Consider the following 17,829-nt stretch of genomic DNA (forward strand, 5'->3'; position numbering starts at 1 on the left):
AACTTTAAACAATGACAACATTGTAAAACTTGAGAACTCTGATCAAAGCAATGAACAATCACAACTCCAGAGGACCTATGACGAAGCATATCACCCACCTCCCAATAGAGAGGTGGTGATGGACTCAAGGTACAGGAGACATGAACTTTTGGAAATGGCTCCTGTTTAGATTTATTTTTCTTGACTATGCTTATTTGTTACAAGTCTTTTATTTCTTTTCTTCTATTTTTGATTAGGGGTGACAGGAGGATAGCAATGGTAATACCAAGAAAAAAAAAGTTAAGAAAAAAAAGGAGGGCCAATGAAACATTTTTTTTTTAAATGCACAAGTCCCATAGGCTTTATGAAATAGTCAAAAGGAATCCATGACATGGAAAAGGCTAAAAAAAAAAAAAAACCCAGTGTTAGATAAACTCTATGTGTGTTCCTCTGTAGCAGATCTTGTATCTGCTTGAAATTTCTGCAGAGAATGATCCATTTCATTAGGATGCATCACAGAGTTTACTAATGTGATATTCAACATGTATTAAGTACCTACTATGTGCCAGGCTTTGTGCTAAGCATTAGGGATACCAGTACAACAAAAAAAGACAGTCCCTGCCCTCAAAGAGTTTACAGTCTAGTGGGAGAAGACAGCACCCAAAAGGAAAGTGGAAGGAAGGGGGATGAGGAGAAAGGTAGTGTTACAGGGATGTAGTGGAGAAATCCACAGCAGAGCAGCCTGGTGGGAAATGAAGATATTGCTGGCCTATGTACCTCCACAAATGGAGGTTCTAAGAAGACCTCTTCCCAGTGCTCTCCAGTCAGAGGAGCGGAGGGTATTATTGATGAGGTGTGAGTGCCAAGCCTGACTCAATCTGACCGGATATTGGTGGTTTCTAATAATGAGATTTCTGGGAGAATGATGGAGAGCTCCAAAGAAATATGTTTGAGTGGGAAATGAAGAGACCCATGGAGATACATGAGAGCCTTGGTAACGATGCGATCTTTTAATGGCCTGCACATTTTAGGTCAAACACTCTTCTGAATAGAGTCTAAGACGAACCTGCCCCCCATCTTGAATTCATAGTAACCGTTAGAGGCCATCCAGGTCCAGTGCATATAACACGTGCCTTGTAGATTGCACTCATATCTGTAGTTTAGAATGTGCCTTGTTGCATCATGATGAAAAATACTAGAGTCCAAGACTTCTCTCTTCATAAACAAAACAAACTCCTTTATACTTTCCCAGTGACTCATCTTGAGGGATTTTTTGGTCTCTTCACTGTACTTAAGTTGAAATTTTTTTTTCAACTACATAAACATGAAAGTGTCAAGTGTATAATTTTAATCACAGGGGTTTAGAGAGTTTAAAAACAGTTCTCCCTAATACATTAAAATTTCCGTGGTACTGTGTGAGGCACAGTAGTAAGTCTGGAAATGTGAGAATTATACATATGTATATATATATATGTGTATATATACACACATACACACACATATATGTAAACATATATACACACATACATATATACATATATATTTGAGCCCATGCACTTGTATCTTTTGGTTTTTCTTATATTTTATTGATTTCTTCATAGAAAAAAGTAAAAGCACAATTATTTTGTAAATGGAAGAAGATGCAGGCTTAAAAAATCCTAATTCATTTTTGCCTGAGTTTGCTTCCATGTGTCAGAATGGAGAATAATTTGAGAAAGTATCTGCTGCTGTCATGAGTTCTCATAGACACTGTGCTTTGAGGGATTCCACTGTAATGTTTTGGTTTTTCTCTCTCATTGTATTCCAGGTACATGGACACTGTATGTGCAGGCATAATACGAAAGGTTTAAACTGTGAATTGTGCATGGACTTCTATCATGATTTACCTTGGAGGCCAGCTGAAGGTCGCAACAGTAATGCATGCAAAAGTAAGTTCTGAGAAGAGGAAGTGAGAAAGAATAGATGCAAGTTTTTGTTTTTGTTTTTGTTGTTTAAATGATCTTTATTGTAAGCTTCAGAGGTTCCCAAACTTATTTGTCCTATCACCCCCTTTTAAAAAAAATTACTCAGCATACCCCCTGGAAATCTACTTTCTTTAACCCTTTAATGGTTTTTTTTTAAAATTTGTGTCACCTGAGGTTCTTACCAACCACCCCCCCAGCATCCCCCAGAGGATGGTATCACCCACTTTGGGAACCTATGCTTTAAACCAGGCCCAAACAACATTTATCCTGCAGGCCATAAGCAGCCCACATGCTGCTTGCAGCCTGCCAAAGATTTCAGATGGCCCACAAAAAATGTGGAGGATGTAAAACAGTCCTCAAAAAAAAAGTCAAAAGATCCAAATGGAAACTCTGAAATAATAATATAATCAGGACAATGACAATATAATAGGAATTTAATAAAAAATATTTTGACTAACATCACATCCCCTTTATGTTCCCTCTTGACTTTTGTCTTTGCGAAGCTGTACACTTATTTTTCTTTACATAATAATAATGATAATAGCTAACATTTATGTAACAACTATTATGTGTTAGGCACTGTACTAAGCACTTTGTAATTACTATCTCTCACAACAACCCTAGGAGGTAAGTGCTATTATTATCCCCATTCTACAGATGAGGAAACTGAGGCAAAGAGAGTAGTTAAGGGACTTGCTCAGAGTCACACAGCTAGAGACCAGATTTAAACTTGGGACTTTCTTACTCTGGGCCCAGCACTCTCTCTACTCTACCACCCAGTTGATATATATACTTTTCTGTTTCTGGTTACTTTGTTCTTTCATATACATCTTTCCATCTTCATGCATGTCATTTTTATAATATATTGTTCTATGATATTAATATGCTAATAGAAAGATGATGTCTATAATGGCTAAAGAACTGGCTTGGAGTCTGGGAGCCTTGGATTACAGTTCTACCTCTGACGAATAATGGCTACATAAATTTGTATGACCTCCCTGTGCTATAGGCCAGAGGGATCATATGAGAACAATCCCTGCTGAACTAGATTAAAATGTGATTGGGATATGTTTAACAAAAATATATAAAAGTACAGTACATTATATACAATATTACTCTGTGTGGTTTTCTAGTCAAAATGCAGTCCATATGGTTTAGTGGCCCCGTTTCTATTTGAGTTTGACCCCACTGCTTTAAGCAACTCTCTTAAGGTTGTAAGTTGCAGACACAGTGCCATACTTGTGTTGAGAGAGGGAATCTCCTCATCTGAGAGTTCCCTATATCACTAAAATCAGAGGTCCAATCCTTATCCCTTATTGAGAATGCAAGGCACTGTATTAGATGCTGAAGGAGAAATAGAATTCCAGCATTGTGACTCCAAAGCCATAGCTCTCAATGGAGTGGGCAACCTGACGCTCACATGTCTTCTTTCTGTAATTCTGCAAGGTGACTTTCTGATAGCTCCCAAAGGTCCCTTCTCTCTCATCCAGAGAAGAAAATGGAGCTGACTTTGTACTTTGTGTGAGAGTTAGTGTAATATGGTAGAGGGAGTCCTGGTCTCAGAATGAGGAAGGCCTGGATTCAAGATGCTTCTCTAATGCATCCTGGCTCACTGAACCTGTTGGGGCCCCAGACAAAGACTGCAGAACTTCCAAAAGTGTCCTTTCCAGAGAACTCCCTACACCAGTCAAGTCACGGGTCCTGAACAAAACAAAACAGATTTTATATTTTTTAAGCTTTTCCAAAATAGTTTTTACCTCTATCTAATCCCCTATTTCAAACACAGCCCCTCTTGGTTGACACGTAGGGAAGAGCGTCCCTTGGAATTTGATTTAGAACGCATTCCTATGGAAATGAAATTTTATCATCTCATTGGTCTTGTTCTGCAGAGTGTAACTGCAATGAGCACTCTGGCTCGTGTCACTTTGATATGGCCGTTTACTTGGCAACTGGCAACATCAGTGGAGGAGTGTGCGATGATTGCCAACACAACACAATGGGACGGAACTGTGAACAGTGCAAGCCTTTTTACTATCAGCATCCAGAGAGAGATATCCGAGACCCTAACATCTGCGAAGGTAAGTAGAGGACTGTCAGTTCTCTGGGTTTATCTTTCAGGTGTTCTTTCCTTTTGAATAATCTGGAAGTCAGCAGGGGAATTAGCCCAAGGGTTAAGCATTTTTCGGTGAGAGCCCTAGGCCTAGTTCCAAATGCTGCTTTGTGTTCCCCTTTTTCAATTGTTTTAAACCCTAGTGGTGAAATTCCCACTTCAGGAATGCCTATTTTTGGTCCAGTCATTTGGAAGATTTGGAGAGGCAAAGGGGAAATATGTATTTATACACAGGTACACAGTGTTTCCTGTAATTAACATCATGTTATCATGTTTTGGGGTTTTTTTTTAGCATGTACCTGTGATCCAGCTGGTTCTCAGAATGGTGGAATTTGTGACCGCTACACTGACTTTTCTGCTGGCCTCATCGCTGGTCAGTGTCGATGTAAATTATACACAGAAGGAGAGAAGTGTGATATTTGCAAAGAAGGGTTCTATGGATTAAGCACTGATGATCCATTTGGTTGTCAATGTAAGTACAATATGCAAAGGAAACAGAAGTTTTGGATTTGGAATAACATTTGCTTAAAATAGTCTTGTTCCTGGGCTACTAAAGTTGTTCTAATTCATTTGGCTTATTGGTTTTATTTTGTTTTGTAAAGCTTGTGCTTGCAATCCTTTGGGAACTATTCCTGGAGGGAATCCTTGTGACTCCGAGACAGGATATTGCTACTGTAAACGACTTGTGACAGGACAACATTGTGACCAGTGTCTGGTAGGTTTCTGCATTTTTAGAGAAAATGTAGCAAATTGTGCAATTCATGAATTTTAATTTGGAATGTTTTTCCCCCCTAAAAATCCACTGGCATCAAATGTTATACACATATGATCATAAGATTTAGAGCCAAAAAGGGACTTTTCTCTATTCACCTTGTCTTACAGAAGAGGTTTATACAGGTTTATTTGGCCAAGCATAGCAACATAGCACTTTAAGATTTGCAAAGCACTTCATAATTATCTCATTTTATCCTCGCAAAAACAGTGCTAGGATGTGGGTGCTGTTATTATTCCCATTTTACAGATGAGGAAATTAGGGCAGATGGCAATTAAGTGACTTGTGCCCAGGGTCTCACAGCTAGTAAGTTTCTATGTCCAGATTTAAACTCAGATCTCCCTAACTCCAAATCCTGTGCTCTATTCACTGCATTCACTGTTGTAATTGATGGAATTATTATATCAGGAAGGTAGCAAAGTCGGAGGGGGTGAAGAAGGAAGAGGCAAACAATACAATGATAATAGAATTAGACTGGGAATCAGAAAACTTGGTTTCTAGACTCAGCTCTGCCCCTCATCATGTGACCTAAAATAAGGCGCTTAACTTCTCTTAGACTCAGTTATTAACTCCTCTGCTGATTAAGGGTGTAGACTAGAAAACCTCAGTAGTCCCTTTCATCTCTGTAATTCTGTATTATCCATGTACCAAATGTGGTTTAATCTAGTTTAGAATTGGGCCAAACCTTTCTTTAGAATATGGAAGAAGCAAAGAAACTATTAATGAGCCCATTTGCCCTATTCACTAGGCAGGGAATAATTTTTTCCTTCCTAGGCCCAAAGTTGCCTCTTTTCATATCTGGATTTTATTGAATGATGTCCTGCCTCTAAGAGGTGGTGCAACTACTTTTTGTTTAAAGCATGCCTCTTAAGAAACCCCAAAAAGAAAATTTAACTCTTGGGCCTTGGAGACAGTTCCTCTGTACTTGGGATAAAACTCAAGGTCATGAACAGCCCTCTCCTCAACTTGAAATTAGGAGAACGAAGGAGCTACGTGCTGTGGTTTACGAAGGACAGTTCTCTTCCAGCCTGAATTCAGGTTCCAAATGAACCAGTGGATTGATTCTTATGTGTCCTCCCTTCCCTTACCACACATCAGCCTACCGTCTGATTTGCAAATCAGTTGAGGTCAATGAACATCAAAAAACTTAATCGGTTCATCAAAATCTTACCAGCTTTTCCTTCTCCCTAAAAGGAAAACAAGTACAAATGAATGGAATTCATATTTTTATTGCTGATTCAGATTAATTATTAGCTTATATCAGTCAGATAAACCACTCGATATAATTATACAATTAGGCACAATCTGGAATTCATTGGTTGTTTTCCCCCTTAATTTTAACAATAAGTCATTATTTTTGTTGACTTCCCACTTTCACAGTGAAAATGAACTGGGAGGATGAGCAAAGCATGTCATAACCCGTCTGTTGCCGAGTCATTTGTGTGATTGCAAAAACCCACCTTTAAGCCATGTAATCCTTTTGTTCTACAGCAAGAACACTGGGGTTTAAGCAATGATCTGGATGGCTGCCGACCTTGTGACTGTGATGTAGGGGGATCGTTAAACAACAAGTAAGTAAAATTTCGTTTCTATGCCTGTAACCACACAGAGAATTATTGTATGTCTCTACTTTTGTGGACCTTAGCAATACCAGGGGACCCATCATCTGATAGGAAAACATTTTAAAACTTTGAATCTGTTAACCAACTATTAACTCCCATTAGATTACCAAATAACTTTTTGAAATCTTAAACAAATATCCAGTCTTCCATAATTCCACGATTTCTAAGAATTATTTAGGACCATAACGTGTACAAGGTGAACAGGGCTCGTCTCAGGGTGTTGACATGGGGTAGAGGAAGGGCGTGGAGAAGAAACGCATCCTACCCAGGAGAGTATGCTTCTAGGCTTCATCCACACACCTGTGGCCTTCGTGGAATCACAAAATTTTACAGTGGATGTGATCTCAGTAGCTAGATAGTCTTACCCCTACTAGGAAAAGAACCTCCTTTCATTTAGCTGTTGCTTAAGACCTCAATGAGGTAAGTCTCCACTAGTCCACTTCCCAAGGCAACCCATTCCGTTTTCTGTAGCCATAGTTTTAAGAAATGTTTTTTTTTCTGTGTCTCAAACCTAAATTTGCCTCCTTTTTGCAGAGTTCTGCCTCCTGAAGCCAGACAAAAAAAAAATCTAATCTCTCTTCCATTTAACAGGCTTTGAAATGCTTGAAAATAACTCCCACGCACTCTTACTGCCCCTGTGTCTTCTCTAAGATAAACACCCCCAATTCTTTTCACTTATCTTCATATAATGTGGACCTTTGCCATCCTGTGCCTCTAGAAGCTTGGGGAATAATGGGGGCTACCCCCGCAATGAAATTGTCCTCTTCATAATTATTGGTCCTCACCTTGCCTCTGTGCTATCCTCAACTACCCCCTCAACTGAGTTTGCTCCAAGTACAATTAGTTTCAGCTTTGGACATGAAACCTAACCTTAAACATTTTTCTCCTAACTCTCCTTTAACAACCATTATCCCGCTGGTGAAAATTCTGTCTGGAGTAATTCACAATAGCCCTGAATATTGATAAAATTGGGTGTGAGCACGTGTAAGCATGCCTCTTTTAAATTTTAAATTACCCAAGGTCTATAGTTGGTGAATTTGTTAGCTTTGTAGGAGTGGTATTAACTATTTCTGGGTCAATTATCAACAGGGATTTTATGTTGCAATACTGTGTCAGGCATTGGGCTAGATTTGAAAATATAAAGACAAAAAATGAAATAGCCCTTTTGAAGGAGCTTGCATATTACTGGGAGGAAAATATGTACAAATATAAGTCTATACAGACTCTGTATAAGATAAATACAAGGACAGTTTATGATCTCCACAAAAGGAGAGATTTCCTCTTGGAAAAATCAGGAAAGGTGTCATGTAGAAAGTGGTGCCTGAAAAAAAAAAAACCAAGGGGGTCTAAGAGTAAAATGGAGTTTCTGTCTAGTCTGTGTCTTGCTGGAAAACATAGCAGAAGCATCTGGTAAAGATAGTGTAAGTGACTGATGAGAGAATAAACAGATGTGAATTCCCTGTTGCTCTGGAATCGTCTCCCAGGAGGCTTCTCTATTCATTGAGCAGGCTTGACGTACCCACAAAATCTGACTCTCCTTTGCAAGTTTATTTTTCAGGCTCTCAGCAGTCTAGTGGAAAGGGACAAACTTGTGCTATTTGGCTTCTTAATTAGGGCTTGTTCTATTATGGATTGTAGAGTATTCTTGAGTACAGCGTGTAGCATGTGAAAATCCAGTGTGAACCTCTGTTCTTCGAAAACCACAGAGGGAGAGAAAGAATGGAGTAATGTCCAAACAAAGAAGGGAGACCACAAACTTCTTAGTCTGCTCAAAGGAACACAGCAGCATAGATTTTGGAACTGAAAGGGATCTTGGAGGTCATCTGGTCCAGTTTTCTTATTTTACAGATGTGGAAATAGAGACCCAGAAGGTTGAGTGCACTCCTTATCCAAGGTCATTTAAGGTAGCAAATTATCAAGCTGGGATTTAAACTCAGATAGCCTCTGACTCCAAAGCCAGTGGTCTGCCCACTGCTCTCCACCCTGGATGCTTTCTCTGGCTTTCTTTCCTTTGAGACTCCCAGAACACATGTTCATTAATTTAGTAATTGATTGCCCAGTGTGAAATGGCTGTCTCATAAAAATCTTCCTACTTGAAGCAATATATAAAGATCTTTCAGAGTCTTTCATAACAGCAATTTCTTGTATCATTTTATCCCACAGTTATTTTTCCCTTTTTTTCCTCACTGTCTCTCCTCTCCTCTTCCTTTCTCCTTTCTTGCTTCTCCTCTCCAGTCTCCCACTTCCAAGCTCCAATTCCTTTTCCTCTGCCGTTTTCACACCCCAGTTCTGTATCCATCCCCTGGTCTGTTCTCTTCAATGAAGAGCAACACTTGGTTAACAATGAAATTTGTTAACGAAGCAAAATTGTGAAAGAAGTCTTCCTGTAAAGATCCTGTAAAGCAAGGAAGAGTTTTAACTCTCTAATATGATTAAAATGAAACCCCACCCTTTAGGCAGATAGAAGACAGTTGTTGAATCCTTTCAGATTTTTTCCCAGCTCTGTGATTCTGAAGTTTATCTTTATTGATGTTATCTGTTCCAGAACACAGTACTGACTCTTTTAGAAGGAGGATTCTTTACTTGGTCTAGGATCCAGGTGCACCAATTTAAAAAGACTGTCCCAGACAGTCAATTAATACTGTTTAATCTACAGAATATCCTAGTGACATCAGGATTTTTACCAAGACTCTTTGAGAGAAAAATGGTATTGAGGAAGGGAAACACACCCAAGATGGTGGTTTGTACATCCCATATATAATATGCAAGCTCTAAATAGAATCCCAGACTGCTGCTTGATAGTTTGATTAGGAAAAAAAAAAAAGGTTTAAAAAATAGTTTAATATATTGAGCCCATTGTGGTTTTTCTATTATAATACAATGAAAGCTCACTAGTTGTGGAGAAGATCAGTCTCAATTATGGAACTTTTTAAAGGAGTCCAATTTTTAAAAAAAAAATCTGAATCCATACAGTACCTGAGCTAGGCTCACAAAATTTTTCCTGGTACAACTTTAATGAATAAACAAGAATTATTTTAAATTAGGCTATTGATTGTTAGCATAGAAATAATGTTTCTTAAAATGCCTGACAACTATTTAAGTAGTGTAAATACCTTCCTTCTAAATTAGTGAGGTCTAGACTTAATGAGGTATTTACTGTATTTTGAAACTAGAGCCAGCATATTGTAATCAGTTAATATTTATTAAATGCTTACCACATGTCCTTTGATAATGCCACACAATGTAGAGCATAAGAGAGGAATATTAAGACATGGTCTCTTCCTCCAAGGAGTTTTCAGTCTAATTGTTGTAAATGGGTCAAAATGCAAAGTTACAAAGCAATAGAAAACAATGGATCACTACACTGTGTGGCATTGATTCCAAGTCTGAAAAGGGAGAGATTTATGCTAGAGAAGCTGGAAGAAGCTTTGTGGAATGAAGTGGAAAATGAGATAATAAAATGAGTATAATGAGCAGTGGGACCTAAAATGGGACCAGTTATACAAGACCTTCACTCTAGGTAGGAAGCTTGGGCTGAATGCAATAGAAAATAGGGAAACAACATGACTAATGTGAAAATATGTTTAATATGAATGTATATGTAGAGCCTCTATCAGATTGCACATCTTGGGGTAGGGGAAAGGGAAAGAGGGGGAGAAAATTTGGAACTCAAAATTTCATGGAAGTGAATGTTGAAACCTAAAAATAAATTAATAATTTTTTTAAAAAGGGGAAAAATAGGGAAACAATCAAGTCCTAGCTTAATAAAGGTGATGTTTTAGAATGATTTTTCTGGCAGTCATCTGTAGGAAGGATTTGAAAATAATGGTGAGATGGAATGGGTTGTGTGGATGTGTGATTTCATGGGCATAGGGAACTCTCGATGAAGAAACTCCCAACCAAGACCTTCTTTGTAATTGATCGTCTTAGAAATTTTCCTGATGCACCAAAAGGTTAAGTGACTTGCTCAGGATTACACAACCAATATGTGTTGAAGACAGAACTTGCACCCAGGTCTTCCTGATTCCAAAGGTGGCTCTCTCTCTGTTCTACCAAATTGCCTCTCTAATAATAATAGTTCACATTTATATGTTACTGTATAGTTTATAGAGACCTTTCCTCAAGACAGCCCTGTTCAGTAGGTAGTATAATTGTTATTATCTCCATATTGCTGGTGTTGAAGGTGAGGCTCCCAGAGGTGCCTCCACAGTCACATAGCTAGTCATGGTCAGAGTCAAGACTCAAACTCAGGTTATCTGACTCTTAAGATTAGTGCTTTTTCCACTTAGAAAGCTGCTGGAATAATATGGTCATAAAACGAAAACAATTATGGTAGTGACAATGGAAAGGAAAGAATGAATCCAAGAGAAGTTTTGAAGGAACAGGTAGAACTTGGTAGAGGCAGTTAGGTGACGCATAGGAATCGGGAAAACTCAAGTTCCAATCTTGCTTATGAGACCCTGGACAAGTCATGTAACCTCTCTGAGATTCAATTTTTTCATCTGTAAAATGAGGGGGTTTGACTTACTGGCTCTTCCAGCTTCAAATCTACAATCCTGTGACCACATTAAGTATTATCATCACCAGAAAATGGCACTGTTGAGAAGGCTCAGCTCATTTGGGATAGATAGGAATAAATTCTGTGTTGGGGCAGGTGAGCTTGAGATGACAGTAGAAAATCCAAGTGAAGATATTGGAAATAAAGAACTAGAGTTTGCTTAAGAGGTCGTGGCTGGAGATGTCAATCCAGGGGCCGTCTACATAAAGATTTCGCTAAAGTCATGAAACTGAGCTTGAGTTCACTCAGAAGTCTGTATTGGTTGACTTGAAAGTATGCCCCGATGGACAATGACTTAAGACTATTGATCCTTAGGAGATGGGAGGCTTCTAAGACACATTCGATTGATTTATCCAGGGAAGATTCTCTGGTTCTATCCTTGATCAGCCATCCTCGTCCACATAATCAAGTTCTCATGGCTTATGCCAGCAGTCAATCATTAGGGAAAAAACAACCTGAGAATTCTCTTGCATATTAGGTAATTAGGTGGCACAGTGGATAGAGTGCTTGACCTAAGATCAGGAGCACCTGTGTTCAAATCCTACCTCAGAAACTCACTAGTTGTGTCACCCCGATCAAGTCATTTAACCTCTTTAGCCTCAGTTTCCTCATCTATAAAATGGGAATAATAATAGCACCTACCTCCCAGAGTTGTGAGAATAAAATTAGATAATACTTGTAAAGTGTTTTGCAGATTTTAAGGGACTACATAAGTGCTAACTAATTATTGTTGTTGTGCCTTTATTCTAATAATCTTTCCCTTTTGGTATTGCTTATGGAGGATTTAGTTGCTCTTTTCTTTCCTCTTTAATCCTTCTTTCTTTTTCATTTGCACCCTCTGTACACATCTACTGGGAAGGGAAATAAGAGCCTGTCTTGTACTTATGATGTAATGTCTAATGCCTGAACTGTTAGAAATGTCTTTTGTTGGGATGCTGTGCCAAAAGAGGCCTAGGTTCTAATTGGAACAAGCCTCCCTCTCCTGAGAATCGGTTAAGGGTTGTTAAGAACTTGTATCCCTTTAGGAAAACAACCACCTACAGTGGTGCACAGGAATATGAGCACAGCTGGAATGTGCAATGCTATTTTGGATCATTTTAAGGAACCACAGTTATAAGCCACCCCATGAGAAGGAACTTGTCCTAACTGCTTAGTCTAAAACATATCTTGAGAAAGGATCTTGAGGTTTTGCTCCTAAAGGTTGACCTAAATTTTTAGATGGCATTTCCAAATTACATCTTTAATGGAGTTTTTAAAAAGAGAGAGATGCTGGTCACTGTGGCCAAAAGAATTATTCACATAATGACCAACTTCTTGGATTGGAGAACAGACATGGCCTGTTACCAAAACCTGGTGGAACCTGCCAGATCTTGCCCTCCATTGGCATAGACTTCAAAAACTCAGGGTCTTCTCAGCTCCATGGCAAGACATCAGAGTAGAATTTTTGGGTGGTGTGGAGGGGAAGAGGTAAAGGAAATGATCCAATTTTACTTTGTTCTTGGGTAATAGGGATAAACGAAGGGATATATAAATGAACAGGCAGAGGCAGAAACTGATGGACCACCACTCATCCAGGAGCCTTACAAAACAAATAATTAGAAAAACGAAAAATCAGTGAATAGCTGGTGTTTTTAAATGTGTCTTTTCCTACACTTACTAACTTCGTGACCCTGGGCAAGTCACTTAACCCTGACTGCCTCACCAAAAAACTTTTTAAAAAAAATGTGTCTTTTCCAATCAGTTTTATGATGGGCATCTCGGTGGTTTGGTGGATAGATAGAGCCTAATTAGAATCACAGAAACCTGAGTTTGAATCTTTCCCCAGATACTTAGTAGCCATATGACCCTCACTTGTGCCTCAGTTTCACCATCTTTAAAATGGGGACAACAATCACACCTACCTCCCAGGGTAGATATGAGGCTCCCATGAGAATAATTGTAAAAGCATTTAGCACGGTGCCTGGCACACGGTAAGTGCTGTATAAACATGTTAGCTCTTATTATTATTAACCTTTCTCTGCTTCCATTTCGTCATCTGTCAAATGAAGATAATAGCACCTACTTCATGGTTTTATTGTGGGGATAACATACATAAAGTATTTTGCAAACCTTAAAGCACTATATAAATGCTAGCTATTATTATTATTATTAAGAAATATAGAGCCGCTTTTAATGAACATATTTCACTGTCTGAAAATCTGTAGGAAGTATAGCTTTCTTTTTCTCTTTCAGTTGCTCAGCAGAATCAGGCCAGTGCCTGTGCAGGCCCCATATGATCGGTCGACAGTGCAGTGAAGTGGAATCTGGTTATTACTTCACAACCCTGGATCATTACATTTACGAGGCAGAGGAAGCCCATTTTGGCCCCGTAAGTAGGAAAGTGCTCGAGTCCATGGAGTCTCAGAGGGACGTTAGTGACCATCTGATATAATCCAGAGGGGATAGATCTGTGATTTCTTTGGTGTAGGAAACTCCCTGTCTCAATGCAGGCTGGTACCTTCTCCATAACTGGTCTGCTTAGTTGCCCAGAGCACTGAGACATTGAGAGACTTGCTCTTGATATCAGGAGGCATCTTGGTCTCCTGAGTTCTCCTGGCAAAGCTGTAAATGTCAGAGGTGAGACTCGAACCCTGGTTTTCTTAGATTTGAGGTAGGCTCTATCCACTACCCTCTCTACTTGTGTTGCAGGGCAATTGGTAGCATAGCACCCCAGATTCTGGGACAGAAGAGTTGGCAGCAAAAGTGGCATGGATAATTGTGCAAAAATTACATTCATGCGCATAGGCATGCTTGTGTTAACCAGTGGCCAATCCTTCTGGTCCAGAACTTAAATTGTCACTGGGTTGAGTAGATGCACATCACTCTGTTCCCACGCCGTCCTTGGAGAATTAAAGATGCCAGTCATAAAGCAAGATACAGCCTGACTCAGCATCAGTCTGGCCCAGTTGGAAATCAGACAAATGTCCAGTGACTCATGAAGTAGCTTATAGGGTAGGAGTAGGGACAGGGACTGTGATTACATTTCAATAGTGAACTCTTGGGTAAGGCTGCTCTCTCTGCTGACACAGAGAAGCTCCCTTCTCTGAAACTTAGAGACTTAATAGAGTCACCGAAAGCAGAAGTGTGATATGTAAGGCCACACCTGCAGCCCATGATGCTTTTAAGTGCAACCTGAACCAGGTTAAAATGTAGTTCCTATCTAATTATAAGGTATTGATGTATTAAAAGGAGATAGATAGAAAGAAGCGGGTGGTTTTCTAAGTCAATAGGTGTTCCACAGGGAACCTTACATACTGTCTAGTGGCCCCCGTTTTTACTTAATACCACTGGCCTGGGACAATGAGAATTCAAGTGACTTGCCCTGGGTCATATAGCCAATAGATGTCAGAAGCAAGAGTAGCTTATATTTTTCCCAGTACTTGTTAGAGGAGACACATTGGCCTCTTGAGTCCTCCTGGCCGCTGAGTTCTCCTTCTGTCCTTCCTTTAATTATATTATCCTATATATGTTACGGGAGATGTTGCCAAGCACCACCAACTCCCCTAGAACCATTGTAACTACAGATTTAAGGACAAAATTTTTTTCATTATACAAGCTGTCCCAAAAGTCTTAGCGCTGTTTAAGCTTATCAAAGCTTATTAAGCTTTAAACTGCACTGAAACTTTTGGGACAGCCTGTATATGCAAATGGTTTTTCCCCAACCAAAAGGAATAAAAGACAATGTCTGAATGTGAGGGAAGAAGTACAGAGAAAATGTGATTTAGTGACGTTAAATTTTTCTGCCCTCCTTCAATGTATTAACTGTTACTTTTTATGATAAAACGTTATTCTTTATTTTTTCAGGGAGTCAGCATAGTGGAGAGACAGTATATTCAAGATCGCATACCCTCCTGGACTGGAGCTGGGTTTGTCAGAGTCCCCGAGGGAGCCTATTTGGAATTTTTCATCGACAACATTCCATATTCCATGGAGTACGATATCCTTATTCGCTATGAGCCACAGGTAAAAGACAATTCTAAGACTGGAAGGAAAGGGGGAGATACTGTTAGATCTGTGAATTGTCCTTCTGTTTATAGAATCATGGTGTTCCATTGGAATAAATGAAGCTTACCGACTTCCCCTGTAGGTGTCTAAAAATGTTTATCTTTCTTGATTTGGCAAATGATTTGTTCAGAACATCCTATAAATAGCACTGGGCTCATGTGAGTGTTAAAAATTATTCTAGCTGCCAGATCACTGGGAAAAAGCTGTCATCACCGTCCAGCGTCCTGGAAGGATTCTCACAAGTAGCCGATGTGGTAACACTATTCCTGATGATGACAACCAGGTTGTATCGCTGTCACCAGGATCCAGGTCAGTCTGACACTGGTGCCATTTTTTTGTCATAGAATTGTAATATGCTGGTACATTTTCTCCCCCTAATTCCCTTGTGGTGGAGTCTGGTTATTATTTTCATTAGTAGTTTGAAAGCTTACGGTTCATTGTTTAAAATTCTTGAAAGCTAACATTTGTTTTATTCTTGGATAGATATGTAGTCCTTCCACGTCCCGTGTGCTTTGAGAAGGGTGTGAACTACACAGTGAGGTTGGAGTTGCCCCAGTACACCTCCTCTGATAGCGGAGTAGAGAGCCCATATACCCTCATTGATTCAGTAAGTGAAAGGTTGTTGTTGTTTAGTCGTTCAGTTGTATCTTGGCAAAGATACTAGAGTGGTTTTGCTATTTCCTTCTCCAGCTCATTTTACAGATAAGCAAACTGAGGCAAACAAGGTTAAGTGACTTTCCCAGGGTCACACAGCCAGAAAGTGTCTAAGGCCGAATTTGAACTCAGGTCCTCCTGACCTCAGGGCTGGTGCTCCACCCCTGTGCTACCTACCTGCCCTAAGTGAAAGACGTTTCTGGCAAATGGAAAGGAGGCTAAATCTGTATTGTTTACTTCAGTTACGATAGTCATACAACTGAGAACATTCTATGGAGTTGTTGTTACTTTATTTTTCCCTTTGCTTGCTTCAGAAATCCATTTGATTATTCATTCTAAAAAATCTTTCTATCTTATGGAAAGAAATGGTATGCCTCCTCCCTTTTTGGCCCCATGCACTATCCTTTGTAACTTTCTGGACTAAAATACCTCTCACTGGCTCCTGGGCCACACTTTCCTTTATTACTTGGCTTCCCCTAGTAGAATGTAAGCTCCTTGAGGACAGGGGGATGATATCTGTATTCCCAGAGCTTCCTTTTGAATGGGTATTCCCTTGTCTTAGCTCAGTATGCGACTTACCATAAATGCTTAATAAACAATAATGATAGGTAACATATAATACTTACTACGTGCCAGGCACTGTATTAAGTACTTAACAGTTATTATCTCATTTAATCCTTGCAACAACCCTGGGAAGTAGGTGCTATTATTATCATTTTACAAATGAGGAAATTGAAGCAGAGGTTCAGTGACTTGCCCAGGGTCACAGAGGTAATAAGTGTCTGAGGCTGGATTTGAACTCGAGTCTTCCTGACTCCAGGCCCAGCACTCTGTCCACTGTACCAACTAGCTTTTAGTCATTCTGATGCCCTAAGCATATTATAGTTAATTTCTATGTAAACATGAGGCCCATGAGAAAGATGTTTCATAAATATCTGTGATGTAGGGTCAACTAGGGTTTCTGTAATATGACTTTATATAAAACTTTGCTTGCAGTGGTCTATTATAATTATATAATATTGCATATTATAGCTCTCATTGTTAGACTGTAATATTCTAGAGGGCAGGACTAAGTATCTCATTGAACTTAATATCTCTCCTCTGTCTAGCATAGTACTTTGCACACAGGAAAATAACAAATGTAGTATTGCATTGGTAAGAGATACTTAAAATGAAACAGGAAGATTTTGTCATTGGATGAATCAAGATTTCTGTTTTTCTCTGCTGGAGAAGCAAAATCTTAGAAAACAGTAGTATAATGTGATAAGAAAGCCCTTCAAGTATTATTTTTCTCCCCACAGCTGGTTCTTATGCCATACTGTAAATCCCTGGATATATTCACCGTTGGAGGCTCAGGAGATGGTGTGGTCACTAACAGCGCTTGGGAGACGTTTCAAAGATACCGGTGTTTAGAGAATAGCAGAAGCGTTGTGAAAACCCCCATGACAGACGTATGCAGGAACATTATCTTTAGTATTTCTGCCCTGCTGCACCAGACAGGACTGGGTAAGTACAAGTTGTTTCATTTGCTGAGCTAGCAGACACATTACTATTAGCTGAAAGGAAGTAGCTGCTGACCGTGCTGCTGGTGAAAAGTTCACTCAGCACAGTGAGGTCCCTACCAGGGAAACCACGGCCCTCAGTTTCACAGGCTTAATGCTGCATCTGTCGCTTGTATCAGCACAAGTCACATACCAATGCAAAGGTGGTGGATTCTTGGGGCACCAGGGTGTTTTTCTCTATATGTATTTTTTTCTTTCTCTTGGTTCTTAGTACCATTGAAGGACTTTTCAGAAGTGAGTTTTAATGGTGAATTCTCAAAGATTTAACTTAGGTCTACTGGGAAATGAGAGAAAAAGACAGTAAGAGTTTGGGTAGGGTCAGAAGAACACCAAAGACATGGAATTCATTTTTTTTAATACAGGTTCAGAATAGTAGGTCATAAGGTTTTTGCCCTAGTGATCTATGGGCTATTCAATGATGTGTGTGTGAGCTTTATGCAGGATAAGGGAGGAGCAAGTAGGGACCTGGGAATGCTGCCCTCATGGGGATTTTCCCCAAATGCCTTGTATCGATCGTTCAGCCCTGTTTCTCAGTCCTCTTCATCAGGGAAGAGGTGATGTCAT

General features: G+C 39.5%; 1 protein-coding gene across 2 annotated transcripts in view; it reads left to right on the top strand.

The window, feature by feature from the left end:
- Positions 1-17,829, top strand: part of LAMB1 (laminin subunit beta 1) — a 93,869-nt gene that overhangs the window by 20,539 nt on the left and 55,501 nt on the right. For both annotated transcript variants that reach the window (XM_027838730.1, XM_027838731.1), the window contains exons 9-18: positions 1,787-1,907; positions 3,833-4,021; positions 4,346-4,525; positions 4,656-4,768; positions 6,317-6,396; positions 13,238-13,373; positions 14,849-15,007; positions 15,231-15,358; positions 15,533-15,656; positions 17,005-17,209. In XM_027838730.1, the coding sequence (XP_027694531.1) occupies positions 1,787-1,907; positions 3,833-4,021; positions 4,346-4,525; positions 4,656-4,768; positions 6,317-6,396; positions 13,238-13,373; positions 14,849-15,007; positions 15,231-15,358; positions 15,533-15,656; positions 17,005-17,209 (1,435 nt within the window). The remainder of the gene's footprint in view (positions 1-1,786; positions 1,908-3,832; positions 4,022-4,345; positions 4,526-4,655; positions 4,769-6,316; positions 6,397-13,237; positions 13,374-14,848; positions 15,008-15,230; positions 15,359-15,532; positions 15,657-17,004; positions 17,210-17,829) is intronic.

The sequence above is a fragment of the Vombatus ursinus genome, unplaced genomic scaffold (assembly GCF_900497805.2).
Source record: "Vombatus ursinus unplaced genomic scaffold, bare-nosed wombat genome assembly UNPS02014830.1, whole genome shotgun sequence".
NCBI lineage: Eukaryota > Metazoa > Chordata > Mammalia > Diprotodontia > Vombatidae > Vombatus > Vombatus ursinus.